At 44.7% G+C, this 25,190-nt stretch overlaps 2 protein-coding genes across 3 annotated transcripts; one reads left to right on the forward strand and one right to left on the reverse strand.

The window, feature by feature from the left end:
• On the forward strand, positions 1 to 2,286 carry LOC139385106 (zinc finger protein SNAI2-like). The gene is made up of 3 exons (XM_071130170.1): positions 1 to 197; positions 1,097 to 1,708; positions 1,842 to 2,286. The coding sequence occupies exons 1-3, from the start codon at positions 110 to 112 to the stop codon at positions 2,021 to 2,023; spliced, it is 882 nt and encodes a 293-aa protein (XP_070986271.1). The 5' UTR covers positions 1 to 109; the 3' UTR covers positions 2,024 to 2,286.
• Positions 2,287 to 8,449: 6,163 nt separating this feature from the next.
• On the reverse strand, positions 8,450 to 25,144 carry LOC139385108 (E3 ubiquitin-protein ligase RNF166-like). 2 transcript variants are annotated; one of them, XM_071130172.1, is made up of 6 exons: positions 24,390 to 25,144; positions 15,440 to 15,596; positions 14,925 to 15,037; positions 13,674 to 13,788; positions 13,143 to 13,250; positions 8,450 to 11,996 (listed from the first exon to the last, which is right to left on the reverse strand). In XM_071130172.1, exons 1-6 carry the CDS (start codon positions 24,557 to 24,559, stop codon positions 11,928 to 11,930), a joined length of 732 nt encoding a protein of 243 aa, XP_070986273.1. In that variant the 5' UTR covers positions 24,560 to 25,144; the 3' UTR covers positions 8,450 to 11,927. The 2 variants fall into 2 exon arrangements, with proteins under 2 accessions (XP_070986273.1, XP_070986274.1); XM_071130173.1 differs by having other exon boundaries at positions 8,453 to 11,896; positions 24,390 to 24,951.
• Positions 25,145 to 25,190: the final 46 nt, after the last annotated feature.

Here is a 25,190-nt window from a genome sequence, read left to right on the forward strand (position 1 = left end):
GCAAGGCAAAAGACAGCCTCCAAGAGCTATTTATTCAACAGGTCATCCTACTAGCACTCACTTGTTACATTATTGCGGCGCTGCAGATTCATCAATAACTCAGAGCTATATGATAAAGATGCCAAGGTCGTTTCTGGTGAAGAAACATCTCACAAATAAGAAGCCAAACTATGGAATTCTGGATTCAAAAGCAGACGGTACAGTTATTTTTTTTTATCTACTTCAATTATATGTTTCTATCGTTGTGTTGTATATTCTCATCTACAGTAGTTCTATAAAAAAAAAATACCAATGTGAATACCTTTGCTATTTTGTCTGTTGGCTATAACATGTCAGTTTTTAATTTAATTTCAGAAAAAAACAAACATATAATTGTATTTATTTTATTCCATTCATAGCCCATTTTATTCTTGCCGTGAGTAATTGAACACAGTAGGCCTATAACTCAAACAATATGATAAGAGCATAGTCTAAAATTATGTTAGTTATAGGAAAGTAAATAATGATGGATTTAACTGATACCTTGGAAGAGGATACGACAAATGCGTTTTTGGAGTTTAGCAGGTGCAAAATCTGTCAGACAAAAGAAGAGTTTATTATTAGTCCCTCGTGGGATCTGAAGGGTCCTATTAAACGCGTTCAAGAGGCTAATGTAGTGCCCTCCGAGGCTCCTTTTACCCCAAAATGTGCCTTAAGTCTGTGTTTTTGTTCCAATTCACCCCTTAAAGCGAGCTAGCCTCCCATCCTCCCGTATTGAACTGTCAAAGATTACCATTATAGAGGAAAATAAAATATATGTGACTAAAATCAGATTATGATTATGATTATTTTTTTTGTAAGGAAATTAGAACCGTGCCAGTTGGCTATGCTATGTGAATGCATTGGAACTTTGGATGTTATGCAAATCGATATGCACAATACCGTCCCTCAGTTACTTTGAGACTGCTCCTAATATTGTAAATTAATGTCAAATATTTAACTATATGTTTTAACTTATTACTGAATTCAACCTAATTATTCTCATAGAGCATTATTACAACATTTGAGTGTACTTGTAAAACAGTTTTAACATAAAATGGTGTTTGTGTCATTACAGATCTCTACACCAGCCTGGTCCAGCCTGAGGTAGCCTGTTACATCCCCAGCACTCCTCAGCCCCTGGAGGGTAGGCTGCCAGGGCCAAGTCTCATCCCCACACCAGCCTCCATGCACTTTCCACAGGTAGACAGGCTGCCTTCAAGGGACACCAGCTTGTCACTGCATAGCTCAACACAGGAAATCCTCTACCCCCTGTCAGTGTCTCACAACAATCTGCTAAGAGACTCACACTCTGGACTTGAGCCCCTGGGAACCATGGAACCCCAGACCTTCCTGCTCTCACAGGATTTCAGACACCTGGAGGAGAGGGGCAGCATGCCTAATCCCCTCATGGGCCTTGTTCACTCTAGTGTTAGTCAGGAGCGCTTTGAATGCTTCGACTGCCACAAAGCCTACTTCACCTTCTCTGGGCTGGCCAAGCACAGGCAGTTGCACTGTGAGTGGCAGTGTCACAAGTACTTCAGCTGCAAGTACTGTGACAAGGAGTACGTGAGTCTGGGAGCTCTGAAGATGCACATCCGAACACACACACTGCCCTGCGTCTGCAAGCTCTGTGGGAAGGCCTTCTCCAGGCCTTGGCTGCTCCAGGGACACATTCGCACACATACAGGTACGGACAGTAATGTACAGCCGGCAACACTTTTCACCTTTATTCACCTGTTTCATGAATTGAGCTTGACTTCACACTATCCCATATTCAGTTACCAACTAGGGCTCTGAGTTTATCAATTCCCCTTTTTCAGGTGAGAAGCCCTTCTCCTGCCCACACTGCAGTCGGGCGTTTGCTGACCGCTCCAACCTCCGAGCACACCTGCAGACACACTCTGACATCAAGAAATACCAGTGCAAGAGCTGCTCCAAAACCTTCTCCAGGATATCTCTGCTCTCCAAGCATGAAGAGTCTGGCTGCTGCCCACAGTCCTGATGCCATTTACTGCCTGTGCTGCCCACTCTGAACCTGTTGCCTACTTGCCTAGGCTACCTCTGGTTCTACTAACATCAGACTGCTGTGCCCTCACAACGCACTGGAGATAGACTACTATTGGTGACACGGAGCTCTGACTACTGTATGTTTTTGGTCTCTGACATTTCAAGCTCATGAAATAAGCACAATGGACTGTGTCCAAAGACGTTCTTACGTCATATATTTGATATATGAAGTAGTTGTTTGACAAAAAAAATAGAAAAGTTATCGCATGCTGCCAAAAATACTTGAAATTTAAAAGCCTTGAAGTTTTTGATTGTGTTATTGATGATTACCTGTGCCTTTTGAGGAAATGTATAGCGGGAGTATACAATTTTGTATGAACTTTGTTTGTTTAAAAACAATAAATACCTACTTTTGTACAATATGCCTAAATATGAAAACATGCATCATCATGGGAGACATGAAGCACAAGCCCTGAAAGCACAAGCCCTGTCTAAGTCAAGCCCTGTCTAAGTCAAGAAATATTGAAGAAACTCACTTTTCTAAAAATCAAAACAAAGACTGAGTGACTGCTGAAGAGTGCACAAGTAGAGTAGAGTATTAGAACTAAATGTTAGCGCTTTCCTATCAGTGACCCGGCACGTTCCTACTTTACGACCATTTCTTGGCATTGTGAGATCACTGGCATACTGTAAATATCATCATGGGCACACAGGAAACTGGAGAATAAAGCGATTAGGATAAACAGAAAACAGATAGTGTGGGTGACATTCTGGTAGTGTTCTTGTAACACCCCTATCCCCAGGCAGGATCTCTCAGGGTTCTCTGAGACGGGATCATTTAAATCACAGCCCCCCATTTTTCCTCAGCTAATTAATGTCTTTTTGGACTGCAGCTGCTGAAGGTGGATATTTTAAGAGTCTAAATAAAACCGTGATGTTTCCCATTTGTAATGGTGCATGGAAAATTCTTATTAAATATATCGGTTTATTGGCAGGTGGAGGGAGGCCAGCTGCATGCCGCTGTGGCGCCATGCCAAGCCTTGCGGGAGGGGAGACGGTGGGGGCTTGGTCGACTCTTTCCAGTTGCTCAGCACAAGTGGAGCAGCTGAGTGGAGAGAGCTCCCTAAACACATGGCCAGTCACTGCCGGCCGGGAGAAACGCTGCTTTTCTTCAGCAGAATCCAAAACATGTCTGGCATGTCCCAAGGCACTCCAAACACGCGCAGGTTGGTGCAACTTGGCTGTCTGTTAGATGATTTGTAGAGTAGAAGGATGAATGGGGATTGGGTGCTGTGTTGGCACTGGCCGGCAATTAAATGTTTGTCAACTGTTTTACTTGTACACTGTTTCACATATTCGGCCACGGCAGCAATAGCCAGCTATGTACAGTAGCTGCAACTGGAGATGGTCAACCCCTTTTGAACAATAAAAAGGTTGTTTTTGTTGTTGTTGTTATAACCACCACTCATTTAATAACAATAAAACATTAAGAAATCCATAAAGGGTGAACAAATTAAAATATCTATGTGCTAAATGTTAAAACGTACATTGATTGCACATATTATGAATTGTCTGACAAATCAGGGTTCCCCAAACTCGTTTTTGTTTTTGCCCTACACAGCTAATTCAAACAATCAAAGCTTGATGATGAGTTGGTTATTTGGTGCTCGGGCAAAATCCTGTGCTAAATGACCAAAATGTTAATATACACAGTAGGTGATATAGTTGTGGAAATAAAGAGACACCTAGTTGGGAGAGAAAGGGTATCTTGGGCCACAAAACCCATAACTTAGCAGGAAGCCCACCCAGAGCAGAGCTCATCGAGCCAGGCCAGTGTTTTCAGGATGCCAGATCCCATGGGGCAGGGCTCTGGCACCACCGTCACAGCTCCCTGGGGTGTTGCTGGGGGGATTTTAGTGGAGACTGACATGGCATTCCTCAGCATATCCTGGCTGGAGCTGTCTCGGCCCATCCTTCACCTTTCTGACGCACTAAATTTATACCAACATAATTCTTTAGCTGCAGGACACCATGGACCGGTCAACCATGGACAAGTTCTACTACTACTAAAATTGTGGAGATCAATATTAATGTAACCGTTTCAGAGGTCTGGTTGAAATGTTGACCAGCCTTACTGGAAAGACCCAGAGGATGAGGATGGTAAGACAAACACAAGGTTCCGGCCCCAGACGTGATCTTGACCTCTGTCACCATTCTCCATGACGTGTGCATCAGCTGACACAGCAGCAGCTCCTAACTATAGCCACTGTGACTCCACAAAAGACCCCTCTCGCCCTATAAATACCCTGTAGCCAGGGTAAGAGAGGCATGGACCTGATACCCTTACAGCAGCAGACGGGTCAAAAATAGAGGCAGTGTGGCTATTTCTGACCCAGTGTGAATTGGGCCTGGTCAAACTCTAGCTCCTGGGTTGGGTGGAAGAGTGGAACCTAGAGAGTTTCCAATGCTCTGCGCGAGTCAGTTAGCTTTCTCCAATTCCATAGAGCTGTGCCTGGCTGTTTCCCTTTGGAACAATGGGCCTGATCCAGGGATTCGCCTGCCAGTAACCCCCCCCCCCCGCTACTCTGCTGGATACAGCCACGCTCCTGCGATGATTTGATAGCATAAAGGTCAACGAGTTCCCGTCCATCGAGGTAGAGAAGGTGCTTTGATATATCTGTCTTGAGGGTTTATGTTGATCAGTTGGCAGTAGTGATGGGATTCTACTGTAGATTAGTGGTTAGATAGTATTTATGTGCTTTGGATAAAACTAGTGACAACTATCTCACTATTAGCTCATGTCACAGACCCAAAACATCACAGAAATCATGAAAAGCACATGTACTCTAGAGAAGAGAGTGAAGGAAGATAAATCAATTATTTGTCTGTAAAATGTTTGTTGAATGTCAAAACACAACTGACTTTAAACATAATTAAATTAGTCTGTGTTGCCGCCAACAGACACAAATGAAAATACATCCGTGTTGTGTTTGAATATCATGGTCTTGATAAAAGCTCTTGCAAAAGTATTGAGGCCCCTTAGATTTATTCACGTTTTATTGTTTTATAAAGTGGGATTCAAATGGATTAAATTGTCCGTTGTAGTCCAATGACAAGTAACTGGTAACTTTCAAACTGGTTTCCAATAGGCCAACGTGGCATGGGGTCATACAGTATTAGTCTATTGGAAAATCTGAATCAATGAAAAGACCATGAAAAGACCATCTGGTAATAGATCCATTTAGAATAGCACTGTAAATTAGGGATAGTGACTACAGCCTTTAGACAAAAGAAGAATCCTGTATCGGCACCAGGTTTAAGATTTGTGATTAGCGAGTGGATCAAAGTTGACGCCTCTACCTACACCAACCTGTTGCCATGGCAACGTTGTCAAAGCATGAACGCCTGCAAGCTCAATTTGACTTCAGGGGATATCCAGCCGGGTTGTGTCTATTTGGATATTAATACAAATGTTAGGCCTATAAATACTGGATAACTTGTTTAGAATAAGCATGCCACTACTCCATTGCTAGTATCATAGTAATACCATCCCAGTTGCCACTTATAGCCCCTGTGAAGACAAAGTGGGGCTATTTTTAGTCTATCCAGCGGATGCTATCTGGCCTGGTGGGATATTTTTGTGAACGACCTCAGCACAGCCTTGCACCGATTCAGAATATTTTCCACAGTGAGTGTTGGGCATTTATAAATATATCTCACTCCTGTAGCTCCCTGACACACTGCGTATTAATGCTATGTGTTGCGCTTGTTACCAAAACCCTGCCACTATGCTGCTGTGGACTGGGGATGGGAGGATTCAGGGGGGTAGTTATATCTGTCCACTTGTTGTGGAAAAAAATGTCCTGCAGGCCTGAACAGGTGCTGCTTGGTAACATTTAGCGGCCCGTCGAAATCAGCCAACGCCCCTGCCCTATTTTCCATCTGATATCTGAGATTGTTTTCGTCCAAGGGCTCCTGCTTGCTCACCACATTCGTTTTCCATGGCCTGACCTTTAACCCCAAAGTTCAAGTTGTCCCATTATTCAAAGGAGTCCATCTTCAGAGTGATAGTAACTGTGAAACACCTATATCATTTTCAACATTTGATTAATGACCAGCCAACAGTAAAGGTCCTGATGTTCCAAAATGATTTGGCTTGCCATGCTAATTATGTTCTACTTACAAAACATTGTATTTATCAAGAAAAAAAAGAAAACAATTGTGCTTGAAAATGATAAATGATCATGATCTGAAGTATAGTATTATTGGTAAAGATTGTGAATATGTGTGTGCACTTTTGATGATAATCAGATGCAGCTTTGTTCAACAACATTGTTTCATATGAAAGCTCGACAGAAGGGTATTTCTGCATGATCCCTCACTATCTTTTCGATTTAGTCTCTTTGCCTGTGTGTGCACTGCCATTCAATAACACACTTTCTCTCTGATATAATGGCAGAGGCCTGCACCTCATCAGTGGCTGACCCATGCCTGGTTCCCAGGCCCCAGTACGAGGGTGGATAGGGAGGGAAGGGGGTTCAAGGGCCAGGTGTTTTGGGGACAGCAGAGCACTGGGCTACAATGGTGGTCACTCTCAAGGGTGGAAGATTGTCGGCTGACGCATTCAAAATGAATAATCCCATATTTAATGACAAGCGGCAAGATGATAAACTCATTATTTTTACAACATATTATTTCGATATTAAATAATTAGATAGGTCGATTATGAAAAAACGCCAAAGCCTTCTTTCTTCGTTATAAGAAAGGTCATTGTAGTGTCACTTGTCATTTCTTTCTCTCGGGGTGAGTGTATTTTCTTGACTGTTTTCACACTCTGTGACACCAGTAATCATTAAAACCTGCATGGAGGTGAAACACAAACAGAGGATCTTAGCGATAACAAACGGGTAATGAGGAGGACGTTTTGTCAACCGGTCTGAATAGTGTGTGTGGAGTTTGAAAGGTCTTTATAACCAAGCCTCAGTTATATTAACATAACACAACAAATGCCACCAATCCACAGCTCAATCAAAACATCCTCCAGTGTGGCCCAGGTCACAGGGGCTGCCCTCTGCTCTGTTTACACTGTGGTTAATTGGACCACTTCACCTTGAGTAATGTGTAGGACCCTGGTGTCGTCTTATAACCTATCCCAGACTATAGCAACACCTCCACACTTGCTCAAAACACAAATGCCTAAACTTAACAACTGGACAAGGCCATATCCATTCACCAGGCACCCAGCTTCTGTCCCATGTAGAAAGGTAGACAATGACATTATTAATAGTGCCAGGGGGCTAATCACAAGCAACAGAGAGAAATGATTGTTGGGTGAAGCGTTTAAAGTTCTGACACCAGTCCAGGCCCCACCACAGAGTAAAGGTCTGACACCAGTCCAGGCCTCACCACAGAGTAAAGGTCTGACACCAGTCCAGGCCCCACCACAGAGTAAAGTTCTGACACCAGTCCAGGCCCCACCACAGAGTAAAGTTCTGACACCAGTCCAGGCCCCACCACAGAGTAAAGGTCTGACACCAGTCCAGGCCCCACCACAGAGTAAAGGTCTGACACCAGTCCAGGCCCCACCACAGAGTAAAGTTCTGAGTGCGAGAGCAGTTTTGCTTCAGATGCCACCGCGGTCTCCAGACACCACAACGGTCTCCAGATGCCACCCCGGTCTCCAGATGCCACCCCGGTCTCCAGATGCCACCCCGGTCTCCAGACACCACACCGGTCTCCAGACACCACACCGGTCTCCAGACACCACACCGGTCTCCAGATGCCACCCCGGTCTCCAGACACCACACCGGTCTCCAGATGCCACCCCGGTCTCCAGACGCCACACCGGTCTCCAGATGCCACCCCGGTCTCCAGACACCACACCGGTCTCCAGATGCCACCCCGGTCTCCAGACACCACACCGGTCTTCAGATGCCACCGCGGTCTCCAGACACCACACCGGTTTGGAGGCTCTGCATGCTTGCCGCCTGTCTTCCGTCACCTCGGCGCTGCAGTGTTGTCACAAAGGCCCCTGTCGCCTTCCATTTTAGAGCACCTCCAAAGACAGGCATCTCCCTGGCAACCAGTGGTTGTTTACAGGCCTCTTGGGTTCACAGTGAGCTCTGGGTCCCCCATTCTCCAGTTGAAAAAGGCCCCCACTAAAGGAGATTGTAAGCCCTCTATTCACTGCCAGTAATTACACGTTGTCCCCAAAGTCTCACACCACCCTGTGTACTCTACTTGTTACATACCAGCAGAAGACCGGGATCTTCTCCTGACAATACTCCTGATTAAAATGACATCTCTAATTTCAGTTCAAAGATCACAACACAGTAAATATGTTACCCATTCAATGTGAAGTTAGTCGTGGGGGTATCAAATTAAAAAATCTAGCGACAACATATCAGGAAGGAAAAAGAGAGAGTGGGATCGGTCAGTGTTTTTATTGAGGGAAAGAAAAATCTGCTACAAATACAATATCTTATTAAACTTCAAACAGTGTTATAACTTGAATATCCACATTGTTATTACTGGTATTATTACTTTTTTTCAAGAATGCATAAATCACATTTAACACACACAGGCCCTGACAGTAGGGCCAAAACCCCAGGCTGGGTCTCTAGGGTACATTGGCCCTGAAGGAAACTTCCTGGTTCAAGTGACTGTAGCGCAGACCCCCCTGGGGAGGACAACATCAGCCTGTGTCTATACTGAGTGACATTACATACACTCTCAGGGCAGCCAAGTCCTGGGGGGGGACACAGTCAGAGACACAGGCTCTGTCTTCTCTGATTGCTGTGATACGGGTCTATATGGCAGTCTATTTCCTGTCAGCCTTACCAAGATTAGAACAGACAGTCTCAGTAAGGCCCTCTTGAGAAAAATGACCCAACAAAGTTCATACAAATACTTTCCTTTTCACCGTCCTGTTTTTGGGGTTTTTGGTGTATGTCTTTGTTGCAGGTGGTCTATCAGTGTGTGACCTGCAACATAGAGTTTATTTTACAGAGATTGGGCTGGTTCTGACCACAAGCAGGACATTTGGGATGATGATGCACAGTACAGTGGCATTATGCATGGATGCAACAGTACACAAAGAGTGAAAAGTATACATTTGAGGTATACTCCATACAAAATCTACATTGGGCTACAGCTGTGCACGTGAACGCTGATCTAAACATACAATACCTTTTACCTTACATTTCTAAAATAGCATCATTATTAGGTAGTAAAAAAGGCTAAGTAAATGATTAAATCAAAGATGCGTGACAATTCCTTGGTGCCCCAGAAGAAACTCAGGACTTCTCATGGTGACGACAGTTTCTCTCTAATGGCTACCCCTGTCAAGACTGTGCCACCAACCAGTACATTTAAACTATAACATGTCGATGTCTTTCAAATAAGGATGCATTATCTCCAGGAACACTTCCGACTAAGCCGAGAGTCCATTTTGATTTGCCACACTATTGTGCATCTGGGATGGTTTTCTCAGTTGACTTTGCAATCTATTACCCATCTATAAAATATTAATGACACAACAGACAAATACATTTTATACCAGCCCAGTACTCCAAAACAACATGTTATGACTGAGATCATACTTAACCTTCCCTCTGCTCTTACACAAAACCTTCCCTCTGCTCTTACACAAAACCTTCCTTCTGCTCTTACACAAAAACAGCCACAGCTTACATTATCATCCACCATGAAATGGACACATTGGAACGAATTAAAGTAAAAGAGAAAAAAAAATGACACAAAATTCCTACCCCACAAAATATATTTTGGAAGTGCAATATTTCAATGCATTGCTCTGGGAAAAAGATATAACTTGTGAAACGTTAGACCTAAACCTAAATGTTGCATTCTCTACCGTATGTACAATTCCCCTCGGAAGCAAGGAAAAACACAAATGGACAGACCATTATACTTCTACTAGTCAGTCTAGTAACGACTAATCACAATACATAATATTCTCCTCCATTGCTTGCTATATAAAGAACAATCAAACCAGTTTCCCATAATGCATCCTTCATCAGAGTGAACCTAAACATTCTCTTAAACCTCCATAGATCAATGCTAGCTCAACGGGTACACTACTACTCAAACATGGCTTCTAATTGGACATTTACTTCGGGGCAACGTACTTTTATAATTGTATCCCTTTGAAGCAAAGTGCCGTTAGAGAAATTGATCTCATAAGATTGAATATGCAGCTGTTCTGAACAGTTCTGTTTCAATCCAACTTGAATAATTACTGCGCTATCAGAAAGTGGACGTCTTTAACAAACCATTGGAACATATTGATTCAATCTACCGTACACATTCCAGGCCTGTTACAGATTTTCACAGCTCTGATGACCAATGGGTTTTGGGGAGACCCCACTGAGATTGGAGCAGTGCGGATCCTGAAAGGTAAATGGCCTAGGAACATTGGTGTTCAAGACAATAATTAACATAAAACTGGACTCTTATAGGACAGCATCCAACTCAACCACAAGGATAGACTTATCCAACAGTACGTCATAATATTGCACTTCTCCTAGTGGGCACTAAACCAAACAGGTCATATATTTAGGCAACACATGGGCATTCTTCACAATACTGTGAATGGGTATAAACATGATGACTTGGAGTAACACTGACTGAAGAACATGGCTTTGAATGACTATTGCCAGGTCTATTTTGAGACTGGGGCGCCCTCTTGTGTTTGAGAGCGTATTACACATGGGCTCTAAAGCTCCTGCTAACAACTGATGCCAGCAGTACAGTACCAACGGGTACTTAGAAAAAGGTGGTAAAACAACGAACACATCTCCAATAAACACGTTTCTTATTGTTAGTACACCATTTGAAACTGGGACATTTTCCAAAAATATATGTTTTATCTTGTCTGGTGCTTCATAAAAATATCAGCAGAGTGAAGAATGAATGGAGTACTACAATTCTGTTTCTCAACTGTGAAATAAGAACAATCTATAGTTCAATTATGTAGAAAAATGTGACAAGTGCAAGTATTCACACGAACTCTGAATACAAAAGGGGATAGTTTGAGAGTTTGTTTTGATTCGCGTTGTAAATGTTAAGAGTGTGTTGTTGTCGTGATGGGGATGTAAGAATGTCCTCACTGTCTGTGTTTAACTGGTCATGTCTAGACTGTCACCCAGCGGTAAGATTATCACACTGAGAATGGGGTCAAGTCATTCAACTGTAGTCCCTCAATCAAAAAGACATCAAACTTGAGAATAAACTTGAACAGAACTAATCTGTGGTACTTTTACCAGAACGTGTGTCAAGTGATGGCATTTTCCTGGAGTTTGAAAAAGTTTAATTTGAACAGTGAAAAACAAAGAGTAAAAGAAAATACCTTAAATCATTCTTTTTGGGAACCCTCATACTTCCTGCAGAATAACAACAATGTCCATGCTGTACTCACTGGTTTGCATTGCAGTGGTTTTAAATTGCAACATGTATTGGGAGGCCAAGCTCCCCTCCTCCCCAGTATACAGGAAATGAAGGGGCTGCTGCCGGCTGAGAGTATGATGTAATGGGACGAGTTAAGCAGGTGAGCAGAGTGGATGAAGGGCCAGGCAGAGGATCAGGGACAGGGTTAGGAGATAATCTCTCTGTAGCTCTCCCAGAGTGGGAGTCTTGGCCAGGGCCAAGTCCTTCCAAACGCTCCCTGTGAGGAGACAGTGGAGGGGGCTGGATATGGGGTGGATCCAGAGAAAGAAAGAGAGCTAGTGGGGTGTCGGGATGGAAGTGAGTCCCCAGACAGCAGAATGGGGGACTCAGAGGACTCTCAGTTCTCTACCATGGAGAGAGCCAGGGCTGCCTGTAGTGCCGCCTCTTCATCGATACTGTAGTCCTGTAAACACAGAGTCAGACAGTCACTCACTTTAACATTTGATTTGACAGGACAGGGCCATGGCTGCCTGCAGTGATGACTCCTCGTCAATGCTGTAGTCCTGCAAACACAAATTCACACAGTCAACCACTGAGTAAATAATGCCTGACACCAAATAAATAAAGCAGACTGCTTTGAGATATGCAGTGCATTCATGTTACAGTACTAGGATATCACAGTGGCAGTACTAGGATATCACAGTGACAGTACTAGGATATCACAGTGACAGTACTAGGATATCACAGTGACAGTACTAGGATATCACAGTGACAGTACTAGGATATCACAGTGACAGTACTAGGATATCACAGTGACAGTACTAGGATATCACAGTGACAGTACTAGGATATCACAGTGACAGTACTAGGATATCACAGAGACAGTACTAGGATATCACAGAGACAGTACTAGGATATCACAGTGACAGTACTAGGATATCACAGTGACAGTACTAGGATATCACAGTGACAGTACTAGGATATCACAGTGACAGTACTAGGATATCACAGTGACAGTACTAGGATATCACAGTGACAGTACTAGGATATCACAGTGACAGTACTAGGATATCACAGTGACAGTACTAGGATATCACAGTGACAGTACTAGGATATCACAGTGACAGTACTAGGATATCACAGTGACAGTACTAGGATATCACAGAGACAGTACTAGGATATCACAGTGACAGTACTAGGATATCACAGTGACAGTACTAGGATATCACAGTGACAGTACTAGGATATCACAGTGACAGTACTAGGATATCACAGTGACAGTACTAGGATATCACAGTGACAGTACTAGGATATCACAGTGACAGTACTAGGATATCACAGTGACAGTACTAGGATATCACAGAGACAGTACTAGGATATCACAGTGACAGTACTAGGATATCACAGTGACAGTACTAGGATATCACAGTGACAGTACTAGGATATCACAGTGACAGTACTAGGATATCACAGTGACAGTACTAGGATATCACAGAGACAGTACTAGGATATCACAGTGACAGTACTAGGATATCACAGTGACAGTACTAGGATATCACAGTGACAGTACTAGGATATCACAGTGACAGTACTAGGATATCACAGTGACAGTACTAGGATATCACAGTGACATTATTGACAACAGAACTGCTCTAGTCCTATGTAAAAAACAGACGACAAAGAGCCCAGACCCCAATCCTTATCCTCACCACAAACGTGTCGTAGGAGAACTTGTGCCGGTGGAGCAGGTGCTGGAGGAAGTTGGAGCTCTTGTAGCTGGGGTCCCCCCAGGGCATGGCTGAACATACAGGACACACCTGGAGGCACACCAACCAATCAACAACCCTGTCATTACCTCACCAGTACACCAAACCAGAATGCAGTAGAATCTCTTGCAGTGACATCAATGTCGTGTAACACTTCATATCAGCACATAAATGCTTAAGGAAATTCAGACTAGGACAGAGTCCATAGTTCCGACTACGACAGTGTCCATAGTTCAGACTACGACAGTGTCCATAGTTCCGACTACGACAGTGTCCATAGTTCAGACTACGACAGTGTCCATAGTTCAGACTACGACAGTGTCCATAGTTCAGACTACGACAGTGTCCATAGTTCAGACTACGACAGTGTCCATAGTTCAGACTACGACAGTGTCCATAGTTCAGACTACGACAGTGTCCATAGTTCAGACTACGACAGTGTCCATAGTTCAGGGTATAACATAGCAGACTGACCACTTTGTTGGGATCGTTGCGGTGGTTCTCCATACAGTGTTTGACCAGCTCCTGTTGGTCCAGATTGCGGGCTCCACAGAACGGGCATGAAAAGGTGGAGCGGTTTGGAACATTGCTGCAGGCAGGGAGAAAACACACGTTTAGTAGGAGCCATAATGGATACAACATGGGTACGCATCACACACACACTTTGCCAGACACACACTGATGGATTGTTGTTGTGTGTGTGAATATAGCTCCAAAGTCTGAGGCCCAGTTTCCAGACATTAGCAGGATGCCAATCATGTCCAGCAACACACCTGGAAGGACAGCTGGTCTGTGTGGACATGAGGGTCAGAAAGCAATGTGCTGCAGTGACATTTACGCTAGCCGAGCCACAGAGCCGTAGAACAGGGTCCTTAACAATGTGTTCATTAACTCACTGCTCCATCTGCACCACACCAAGACAACAGGGTCTATTCACACACTACCCTCCACAGCTGACCAGGGGCAGCCCATTAGAGTCCCATCAGACTTAAGGTTGACAGGTCTCTCAGGTAGGACACAGTCTACTAGCTAATGGGAAACGTCCATTTGACAGACGTCTATTTGATAAGCCAATAAGGGTGCACACTATACTGTAGACTTAATGGAACAGCAATGTCCTCAAAACTCCACAAAATATACCAACCAGCCATAATTGCAGCCTTGGGCAAAAAAAAAAAAAAGTGACAATTTAGTCAGAATAATGACTTTCTGACATGTAGAAAACACCAGCAGATGGTCCACTGTGTTTCCTGGGCCTTCGACTAGATGAGACTCTGCCTTTGTGGTGCTGGCAACATCGCCCAATTAAATTGTGTTTTGGAATGTGGTAAAAACAACAACCTTGAAAAGACACAGATAAGCTGTTCTGTGTTCACTCGTGAGTTCCAGATGGTCACTATGGACGTCACAGAACCTGATCACAGTACTCTTCCTCAGACTAGTAGCTCAGTGCTTCTAGCACACGTTGGGAGTGGGACCTCCTCTGGCTGAGTTGTTCACAGACCCTCCAGACAGAGACCCTATCCCAGGTATTCCCAAACTGGGGTATGTAAAAGTGTGATTCAAGTTTAATTTTTTATTTCTCTTCACATTTTCAAATTGTCCATTAATAAGCCACTGGAGGTTTTTGGAGCGAGAATTAAGACAACCTTCGAGTAGTAAGACATGTATAAAAGCAAGATACCATTAATTAGAATTAAATAGAGCGAGACAGACAGAGATTACCTGGGAATGGGCTGTGAAGTGGGGACCACAGGCACAAACTTTGGGCAGTTGGCCATCTGTTCCTGGACCTTTGTGCAAGAGGAGATGTGTGACCTCATTTTGACCAGAGACACCTGGAGCCCGCCAGTGGAGAGAGGATGAGAGAGGGGGGGGGCATAGAAAGAGAGCGAGACAGAGGAACAGGAGAAAGCGAGACAGAGGAACAGAGGAACAGGAGAAAGTGAGACAGAGGAACAGGAGAGCGAGACAGAGGAACAGGAGAGAGCGAGACAGAGGAACAGGAGAGAGCGAGACAGAGGAACAGGAAAGAGCGAGACAGAGGAACAGGAGAGAGCGAGACAGAGGAACAGGAGAAAGCGAGACAGAGGAACAGGAGAAAGCGAGACATGCTATTAAGTGAATAAATGGGCAGGGAGATGTTTTGAGAGTGTGTGAGTCGTAGTGTGTATGATCAAGTGTGCGTCTGTACAGTATGTGTGTTGGACAGAGTGGCAGGCCATAGTAGTGTAGTTCACCTTCTTGCTGCAGCCCCGACAGGGGGCCTTGTAGTTGGACAGCTGTTTCTCCACACTGGAGGACTTGTCCACCTTCTTTGGGTCAAAAGGCATGCGGCACAGAGGGCAGAGGGGAGAGGTGACCTGGAGACAAGGCTGCAGACACTCCCCACAGAACCTGCACACACACACACACACACACACACACACACACACACAGACAGAGACAGAGAGACCGAGTGGCAGTCAGTCGTTGAATGATACGTAAAGTCTAAACACAAAGTGAGTCAGAGCGATTATTCGGAGCGAGTGTCCCCTAAAAATGTGTGCAATGTGGGTACCGCTGGGTGCTGGGCCAAGGTGGGGCTGCAAAATGACCCTGTGGTGGCATGCAAACAGGCTGAGTGATGGGCAGTCACCTCCCATGATGACATGAGTCAGCAGTCAGCACTGCCAAGGGGACCTAACGGGGGGGGTAGCATAATGCAGGGAGGGAGACATCAGCAAACAGAGGGCCCAGAGAGCTGGTCCAGGGCTGGCCGCGAAACCTCCCCTGACAAATGAGCCAGGGGTTTATACTGCCAGAGTACTGAATCATTGCAGATTTTTACAGCGCTGCTGGATGTTTTATGGCCCTGTCAGCCTGATGGCGAGCGGGTAGGGTAGGGAGGGGTCAGATATGTAAGGAGCCATGTTGTACTTCAGAATTCAGATCTCGCTGCATAGCCACAAACCAGTCTTGGTTCTAACTTTGCGGGTCTACCACTGTTCTTCTCTTTCGGCTGGTGACCAGAACTCACCGCTTGTGGAAGAAGCCGTGCAGTCTGCCCTCAGGCAGGCTAACCAAGTGGCTAATAAACTCAACACAGAGGAGCACTACATAGCGTCAGTCTATTAAAGTAATGGCCCTGTGTTTAAGCACCTTAGTTATCACATTAGCATGGGCCTAGTTTTCATAGCTAAACATCTCTCACTTCACTCCATCCATACTCAACCAGCTACATGACCCATGTGACCTCCTCTGGAGTCACTTCCTTCTTCCCAGTCACACAGGAATCCCCGAAACACTGACAATCTAGTCAAAACATGTTCATAATATCCACAAACTCTGTTGTTTTCCATCCGCCCAACAACACTGTTGAGCTGAGAAGTGGATGAAGCACAGCCTATGTGCCTACATTAACATTCCAAATATGCTAATAAATTAGGCCTCATGAGTAGGCCCAGACCAATTCTCAAGAGTCCACAATACTTGGAAAGACATTTATTTGAGAAATTATACATGAGTGCGGAGGCTGGTAATAATATTCTCTGGGGCTATCATTGCCTCATATTCAAAGGTATACTAGGCTAGCCTAGGCTATAGAACTGCAGCACATCTCAATATCGGAGCAGTACAAGTCATTTGCCGTAATTTTCTACTACCATGCTAAACCAATAGCATCATGAAAGATGCTGACACGAGGATCCAACAACATAACATGTTACTGTTTGTGTGTGTGACTCAGCTAGCATAAATGTCACTGGAGCACATTGCTTTCTGAACCTCATGGCGGAGTCAGTTGCTCCGTGAGGTGTTGTTCGAAGTGCGTGCCTGTGTCTACCCTGCAAAGTGTGGTGTCTATCAGGTTAGATCAAAATAACGTTTGCAGTCTGTCCTCATGCCTATTCACGTTCCCAGACACTCCAGAAAACGATCCCAAAAACCTATTTCTAGATCAATACAACACATAGGTGGGAGGAAGGGACTCAAACTTTTTCCCAAACAGATCGTTTGGGGACCCGTCCGATCAGCTGAGATGTAGTGAAGCTCTCCGTCTGGACAGTGATGAAGGACTGTCTCGGGTTGATACTGTCTCAGAGACTAGAGAGACCAACTTGAGAGGAGCAGCACTGAACAAAGCACACATATTCAAACAGCACTGATGAATACTAAGAGCCCACAGTGCTAAAACCCCATCATTTTGGCTTGTCACACTGACAGACAGAAGTAAAGAGAGAGTACAGGACAGGCAGAGCTGCGACAGTGTCGAACTACAACGGTCTGCAGAACATGCAGCGAGCCACACGAGCCCCTTCAAAATGCTCATCTCCCTCTCCTGCAGAGTACAACTCCTCCACATAAACGTCTGTGGGGGAACTTATCTCCATATCAATGAAATACAAATCTGTCCCAAGTACCCCAGCGGCAGCAGAGGTCTTTCAAAGTAAGCATCCTGAACGGCTTGTAAGCCAACTTATCTTCTAGCCTTCGTCTGTCATCACTTGAAAGATGCCTGGGTTTAGCAGACTGCTATTAGACACTTAAATCATCGCCACTGTATTTAACATTCAGACAACGCCACCACCTGCAGGCTCACACACACACACACACACACACACACACACACACACACACACACACACAGCGTCTAACTGAGAAGGGGCTAAAGAAAGAGTTGTGGTCAAGTGTGTGGTGACATGGGAGTGACAAACACTCAAGGGTGAAAATGGCGTTGTTGAAATACTGTACTGTACTGCCTAGTTGTACACATTTTGGCCATGCCCAATATGCTTCCTGAGTATTTACATGAAATTCTCATCCATAGATAAAAGATAGGCAGTTGCCTAATATTTAGAATATGACACGGGAATGTGATTATTGGGCTACCTAAGGGAGGTGTTAAAGGAGAGGGCGAGGAACGGCCTATTCCCCCAGGAGTCAAAGAGAGTCACCAAAGAGGTCTAGTTGTGTGTAAAAATAGTGCCATCTCCCCATTAGAGAGCGAGAGAGAGAGACATTGGCCTCGCCTGCCGCCACAGAGCAGCACACACCTGGCCCAAGGATACCGGGATGACTTGCTGATGCATATGGTTTATATGATGACGTATGGTGTTATAAGGAGAGAAGCTCCATAACTGTGTATGTTTGATCTCCCCTTTCCACCTCCCTCCCTGAAGGAATGAGGCGAGCTGACCATATTTCTGTGCAGAGAATGGAGAGGAAGCCTTCGTGGAGATACTTGCTGCCAATTCAGGAGCTGCAGAGGTAGGCTAATGAGCGCAAATGAAGCCAGGTGCTACTAGAACACAGAAGCCTCGGGGTCGGCTCCACGCCATCTGCACCTCAGCTCAGTTCAATCTACTTCTCAGAACTACAGGAAAGTAGACACTGCAGAGCATAGAGTAGGAGTAAGAACTCATGGGTGTTTCTCCCCCTGAACAGACACAGGCTTCCACCTTAAAACAATCGGATTTAACAGAGCAGAGAGGGTATGAGTTTGCGAGGGCCTTTCACACATTCAGCAAGTTTGACATGCCAGAACATCTTTACATGTGACTTTCAGAAGCTTCGTTCTCCGATGAAATGAGGCTCTTCTCACACGCCGTCAGATGGGCTTGTCACTGTAACGTCACAGAACAGAATTAAAGGCGTGACATCACAGAAAACCAGCAGCAGAAATGAGGGAAACCATAGAGCTAGCCTGTATAAACTCCTGCAGTATCAGAGGAGACTACTGCCCATTCCAGACAACCCCTTGCTTATACATCCCCTGTCAGCCCATTGAAACACATGGCTTACGTGACACTCCACTGTTAGAGGGGGTGGGGGCGAGGACAGTTCGTTTTGACATGACACACCTCAAGGTTCTCTCAGCTGGACATCCTCTGAATGCACCGTAACACCAAAGTCACTGTATCTCAACGCAGAAGGAAAAGCTTCAACGTGCAAGAGAATCGCTCCCATGGATCTCACAGTATAGCCTAGAAGACTGTAGTGGAATGTACATCATAGTGAGCACTAGGAATGAAAATCCAGCAGTAGGCTAGGTTGTGAAACAAACATTTTTCACAGAGAGTGTCACGTGTGCTCCCTCTCCGGCCTCTAGGTCACCAGGCTGCTCATTATGGCGCACACCTGTCACCATCGTTACGCGCACCTGCACGTCATCAGACTCACCTGGACACCTCAGCGCACATTGTTACAAAATAACGCCTCGCCTAAGGAAAGTATAAGGGATTTTATCTATATTTTTGTGTCAGGTGAAATGACGTTGGGTTCGGGAGCCGCTACAGGCTTTCATTCCTCCGCCGGTTCGCCAGGCTCCCCTGCCATAGCCGGTTCGCCATTCTCCTCTCTCCCTCCGCCGGCTCGTCAGGCTTTCATGCCTTCACTGGATTGCCAGGCTCCCCTGCCTCAGCAGGGATGACCTGTCTGCTCCTGATCCCCGGGATCGTCCCTTTGGTTGGCGTCCTGCGGCTGAAGCCACGTGTCGGGGAGGGGGTACCATCACGTGTGCTCCCTCCCCGGCCTCTAGGTCACCAGGCTGCTCGTTATGACGCACACCTGTCACCATCGTTACGCGCACCTGCACACCATCAGACTCACCTGGACTCCATCACTTCCCTGATTACCTTCCCTATATATGGCACTCCCTTTGGTTCCTTCCATAGGAGTCATTGTTTCTTGTTTTGTATTATGTTTACTTATTAAAACACTTACTCCTTGAACTTGCTTCCCGACTTTCAGCACACATCGTTACAGAGAGGAAGCCAAGAACAGTCTCAGTAATGGCTTAAAAATATCCACCTTCTCTTTGTAGAAGAACCAAAATAGATCTGAGGACATTTAAGGACTGTTTCTGCAAATTATCATCTGCATGAGAGGCAAAACAAACCCTTCAATTCTGACACTGTACTGAGACAACTAAATGAAAGACACTTAAGTCAGCCTTTCAGGCTGCCGCCCACCCACCCACCCACACAGGAAGGTTCAGCTAAAGGTATCCTGATGCAACATCAGACCACACAAAGTGCACGATCAGTTTTCTGCCAGGTTGCAATGCCAATCGTGCTTGGCAAGTCTTTAGTAGTCTGTTTTTTGTTGTTGTTGCTACAATAGTTAAACAGTGTATTGCCCTTTTCCACAGACCCATTTAGCAGAGTGGAGAGCTGATTAGAAAGCCATATTGGCCAGAGGAAACAGATTTCAAATCCAACAGTGGGATCCATGCCAACGCCACAGGAGGCAAGCAGGTACATGAGTCCGTGTGTATGTGATTGTGTGCAAGTGAGACTGCATGCTTAAGCAATGCATGCACACAGTAGTGTAGAAGGTAGTGAGTAGTCTCCTCCATGGCCTGGGGGAGCAGTAAGAGGCTCTCATGTGAGATCTTTGTTCAATCTCCCCAGCAGCAGCTCGGCTAGAGCAGGGGAGAGAGAAAGAATGGAACGAGAGACAGCGAAATGTATGCCGCCACACTGCATAGCTGAGTGAGAACGTGAGAATGCAGAACAACCTTGAAGGAATAAAAGCTCCTGTTTTGCTCCTTTCCTCCCTCTCTCAACAGGCAAACTTCATCAAATCCCCCCAGACAAGGAGGGAGGTGGGGTAGGAGTCAGGCTGCCTTGGGTTCAGTCCACTAACAACACCACGTGGGGAAGAGAGGGATGGAGGGAGAGAGATACAAAAAAGAGAGTAGGCGAGGGACGAAGCTTAGGTAAAGGCTTTGAGCAGGTGTTACTGGACGGTTATGCTGATGCACACTGTAAGAGATGCACCCATTTCTCCATTGAAGCTTTTGTCTTATGTTCAGGAGAAGATTGGGGTAAGGGGTTGAAACAGCCAGATGGAGACTTCACCACTGAGTGGGATACGGATTAGGTCTGGCCTCTGAGGTTTCAACAGATTGGGGTTTGCGATGAAGACTAACGTGCATGCTCTGGAGAGTCTGAGTGAGATAACGTTGGGATTGTGGAGCGGTCCTTTTGGGTGAGGGATTTGGAATTTACAAAATGATACACGGTTCCTATCTCAAATCAAATCAAATTTTATTAGTCACATGCGCCAAATAGGACAGGTATAGGTAGACCTTACAGTGAAATGCTTACTTACGAGCCCCTTAACAACAATGTAGTTTTAAAAAATACGGATAAGAATAAGAAATAAAAAATAACAAGTAATTAAAGAGCAACAGTAAAATAACAATAGCGAGACTATATACAGAGGGTACCGGTACAGAGTCAATGTGCGGGGGCACCGGTTAGTTGAGGTAGTATGTTCATGTAGGTAGAGTTATTAAAAAGTGACTATGCATAGATGATAACAACAGAGAGGGGGGGGGGGGGGGGGGCAATGCAAATAGTCTGGGTAGACATTTGATTAGATGACCTGATCTTATTCATAATATTGTCTATAATGCTGATAGACCGGAGTCTCTCAGTTTTGTCCAGGGCAAGGTAATGCAGACACCTGTTAAAAGTCTTCTCATACCAAGATCAATGGCTAAAAATGAGTTGTCCACATGGATACAAACCTGTGAGTCACTGGAGGCTTCAGAGGAGAGGACGGCTCATAATAATGGCTGGAATTGAACCAATGGAAAGGTATCAAACACCTGGCTTCATGTGGTTGATACCATTCCATTGACTCCATTCCAGCCATTATTATGCCGTGAGTAGGCCTTTAGCGTCACCATGACAATGAGCAGCGCCAGGAAATGTGCGTGCAAGTGTACTTTTCTACTCAGCTCTGCGTGTGTGGTAGTGCAATCATGACAACAGTGTGTAATTCCATCATCCCCAGCCCTGTTTTCTCCCGCTGGATTACATCCATGTACATTCCATGCTTCAAGTGTTATTGTCAGGATAATAGCACAGACAGGACCTTTAGTTCTGGGTTCAACCAGAATCACTGACCTCAATAATGAGGTTTAATAGAAAATACATTAATTCTCCCTGTGGTTATTTCTATAATTAGACTGACTGTATGCATATGTCCCCAAAGGAGAGTTATATGCCCCTCACTGGCACTGCACTGTATGAATACAGAGCAGAGAACATTTTTTGTACTTAAGAGACAACGACATGACCACTCCTAGTTGAATTAACGTTAAACACAAAATAAAAATGTACAGCATTATCCCATATTACACAATGTCATGTTTTCTACACACTTTCATGGGTGTTGATATCTGCTTGGACACTAACTCCTGACGAGGAAGAGGAAGGCTCGCGTAAGTGTTAACCTCAGCAGTGGTGTGTGTGATGTGAGATGTTGACATCCACAGAGCCAATCTCACACAGATCGGACTAGCCTACATGCATGTCAGATAGAAGTGAGCCACAGAAAAGCCGTATGTCACTGGAGGGAGCAGGCAAATGAAAGTGAGAGGAGCTGCTCTGAGTACCTCACCCAAATGTCATCAGCAAACTCAGTACTGCTGGTGGGACAGGCGAACAGACAGCCACACAGCAAACAACATCTAGAGCAGACTATTCAATCCACCCACCAGACCCACATTACACCACTTCCTACAAGACAGACCAAAAAAAAACAAAAAGATGGGGCTCTGAGGTCTGTCTGACTCACGTCTTTAAATGAGCGGCCATATTAGCGCTCCCACTGTCAGAAAAATGCAATCCTCAAAAGGGCGGGAGGAACGGTTTGTTTGGCGAGTGACAATGCAGTCAGCTTCAAGTCAACCCTACACATTCATTCCTGTAGACACACAGAAGGTGTCAAAAAAGGAAGAATAGAATGGGACTGTTTTCTGTTTTCAAAACGCCAGTCATCTTTAGTGTTGACAGCACAAGAATGGGCATCAAGTTGCCCTCAAAAAGAACATTTTAGAGTAGACTACATCTAGACCTTTTCTGTGTAACTGTTAGTGATGAAATTCACAGGAGGCAAAAAAAACACAAAAACACAGGCGGTGTTACTTCGGCTACAGCCCTACACAGATGTTCATTCATGTTCACATTAGGGGAACTAGGCACAATTGGTTAATAACCGGTGAAGATGTGGCTCCTCAAAATAGCTTTTTTAAACTCATTCAAATGGCTTATAAAACTGGAGCATTCAGACCCCTTGGTTTTCAACCTTGTGGTGTGTGTTCCTACCAAAACAAGTGTGGCCTAACGATTGTAAAAATGTGTCTTATTGAGGAAAATTAATGCCATGTTCTCAACCTAACTTTTACAACCACTATTCAGTGAGCTTCCTTTCACAGCTGCAGTCTTTTCATGTACATGTGAAATGTGAATTGATCACAGTGAGAGAATGGTGCAGGCAGAAGCTCCGCTCAGTGTTCCAGCTCTGCTCAATGTTCCAGAGGCAGCATCTCACAGATCAAAGCCAACTCTCATGTGCCACACTGAGGTTACATTACCCACGTTCCCGAGGACTAGTCAAGGACATTGTGGCAAGCTTATTCAGTGGTGGGAAACAAACATGAAAAAAACCATGAATAATTCGGCTTATTCTCTGACTGAATGCTAAAACGCTACAAAAACATGATAGATCAAACAATGCAATGAGCATCATGAGGATCCAAAACATCCCATTCAACATTTGAATATTGTTGTTTCCACATATCCTAGTGCTGGCTTAAAGTATACAAAACGGTCTTCCTCTTTTCGACAACACGTCTCATTTTAGCCTAGGCAGCCGATCATGGGCACCATCTAGTGCCCACTATCGGCTGCCTCTGCTAATCTAATTTGTGTTGAGTTAGCCACGCATTTCCTCTGTCTATAGCTATTACGTCTTTATTGTAAAAAAAGCTGTTGTCCAACATTTCTCATCAAATCCGCTATAATAGCTTAGCTAATATTTTACGTCGATATTGCGTTTCGAGAGGCACTGAACTACCACCTAGCCCGCTTTGTTTTACTGTCTGAGCTCCCTTGCATTCCATTTGGCAAGTTGGCATCCCAAGAAAAACAAATACATTATCCCTATCCCAGTATCAGTGACGTTTTTTCTATCATATATGTGCCATTTTCGCTGTGAATCATAAGTATTTTATAACAAAACCGTTACTTTAAGTGACAAGCAAAAATAAGATTGACAGCTCAGTATCTGCAGACTGATAAGTGACAACAACTAATACAAATACGAGAGACTATATGCTATATACAATAGCACGTTGTTGTTGTTTAAGTGAGAGACTTGTCTGAGAAGCAAGAGATCACAAATCCGTCAACTTACGTGTGGGCACATCTTCCAATGGTGACAGGTTTATGATACACCTCCAGGCAAATTGGGCAGGAGAACTGGCTCTCGAGACTCTCGCCAGTGGCAGCCACGGCTGCCCCGTTTTGTTGATGCTGCCTGAGCTGATGAGTAGCCGACACAAAACTGCGAAACATCGCCATCATGAACGAGGATCTTGCTCGCACTTCGTTCGGCTGCAACTACCTGGGTGTATTCACATTGAGTATTTTCAACGATTGTGCACGATGGACATCCTTCGTATGAAGTGCGAGCAACCTATGAACTGTTTGTGTAAAATAATTTAGCAAACAGACACTACATCAGTCCGCTACACAAGCGCTCGAGAGGACACGCCGAAGCACGAAAGAAGTAAACATTACAAGACAGTGCTGGTTGTTGAGAGGACCCGAGCCGGGCGCTGAGCAGATTATTCGATCTTCAAATCATTTTGATTTACATACAACTGACCAAAATATATCCAGATTATTAAAAGATCGGGGAATTTGCACAACTGCAAGTTCAGTGCGACTCTCACGAACAAGCCGTACAGCTACAACAAAAAGATTACGTTTCTGGGCATTGAAGTCTCGTTAGCGATGTCACCAATTCAGTTTACAGCTGCTTCAAACTACAGTCCCAGAATACATTGTTTCATTGTGTTGTAAAATGTTTACGCTATTAGAATTATAATTTTCTCTTTTAAGTATGTGTTGCAACATTGATTCATGTGATACATCCACAAAAAGAACAGTGATCCAACCACAAAACGCTCTTCACATGACTACGGAAAGAATC

Source organism: Oncorhynchus clarkii, chromosome 26, assembly GCF_045791955.1.
Source record: "Oncorhynchus clarkii lewisi isolate Uvic-CL-2024 chromosome 26, UVic_Ocla_1.0, whole genome shotgun sequence".
Lineage (NCBI taxonomy): Eukaryota > Metazoa > Chordata > Actinopteri > Salmoniformes > Salmonidae > Oncorhynchus > Oncorhynchus clarkii.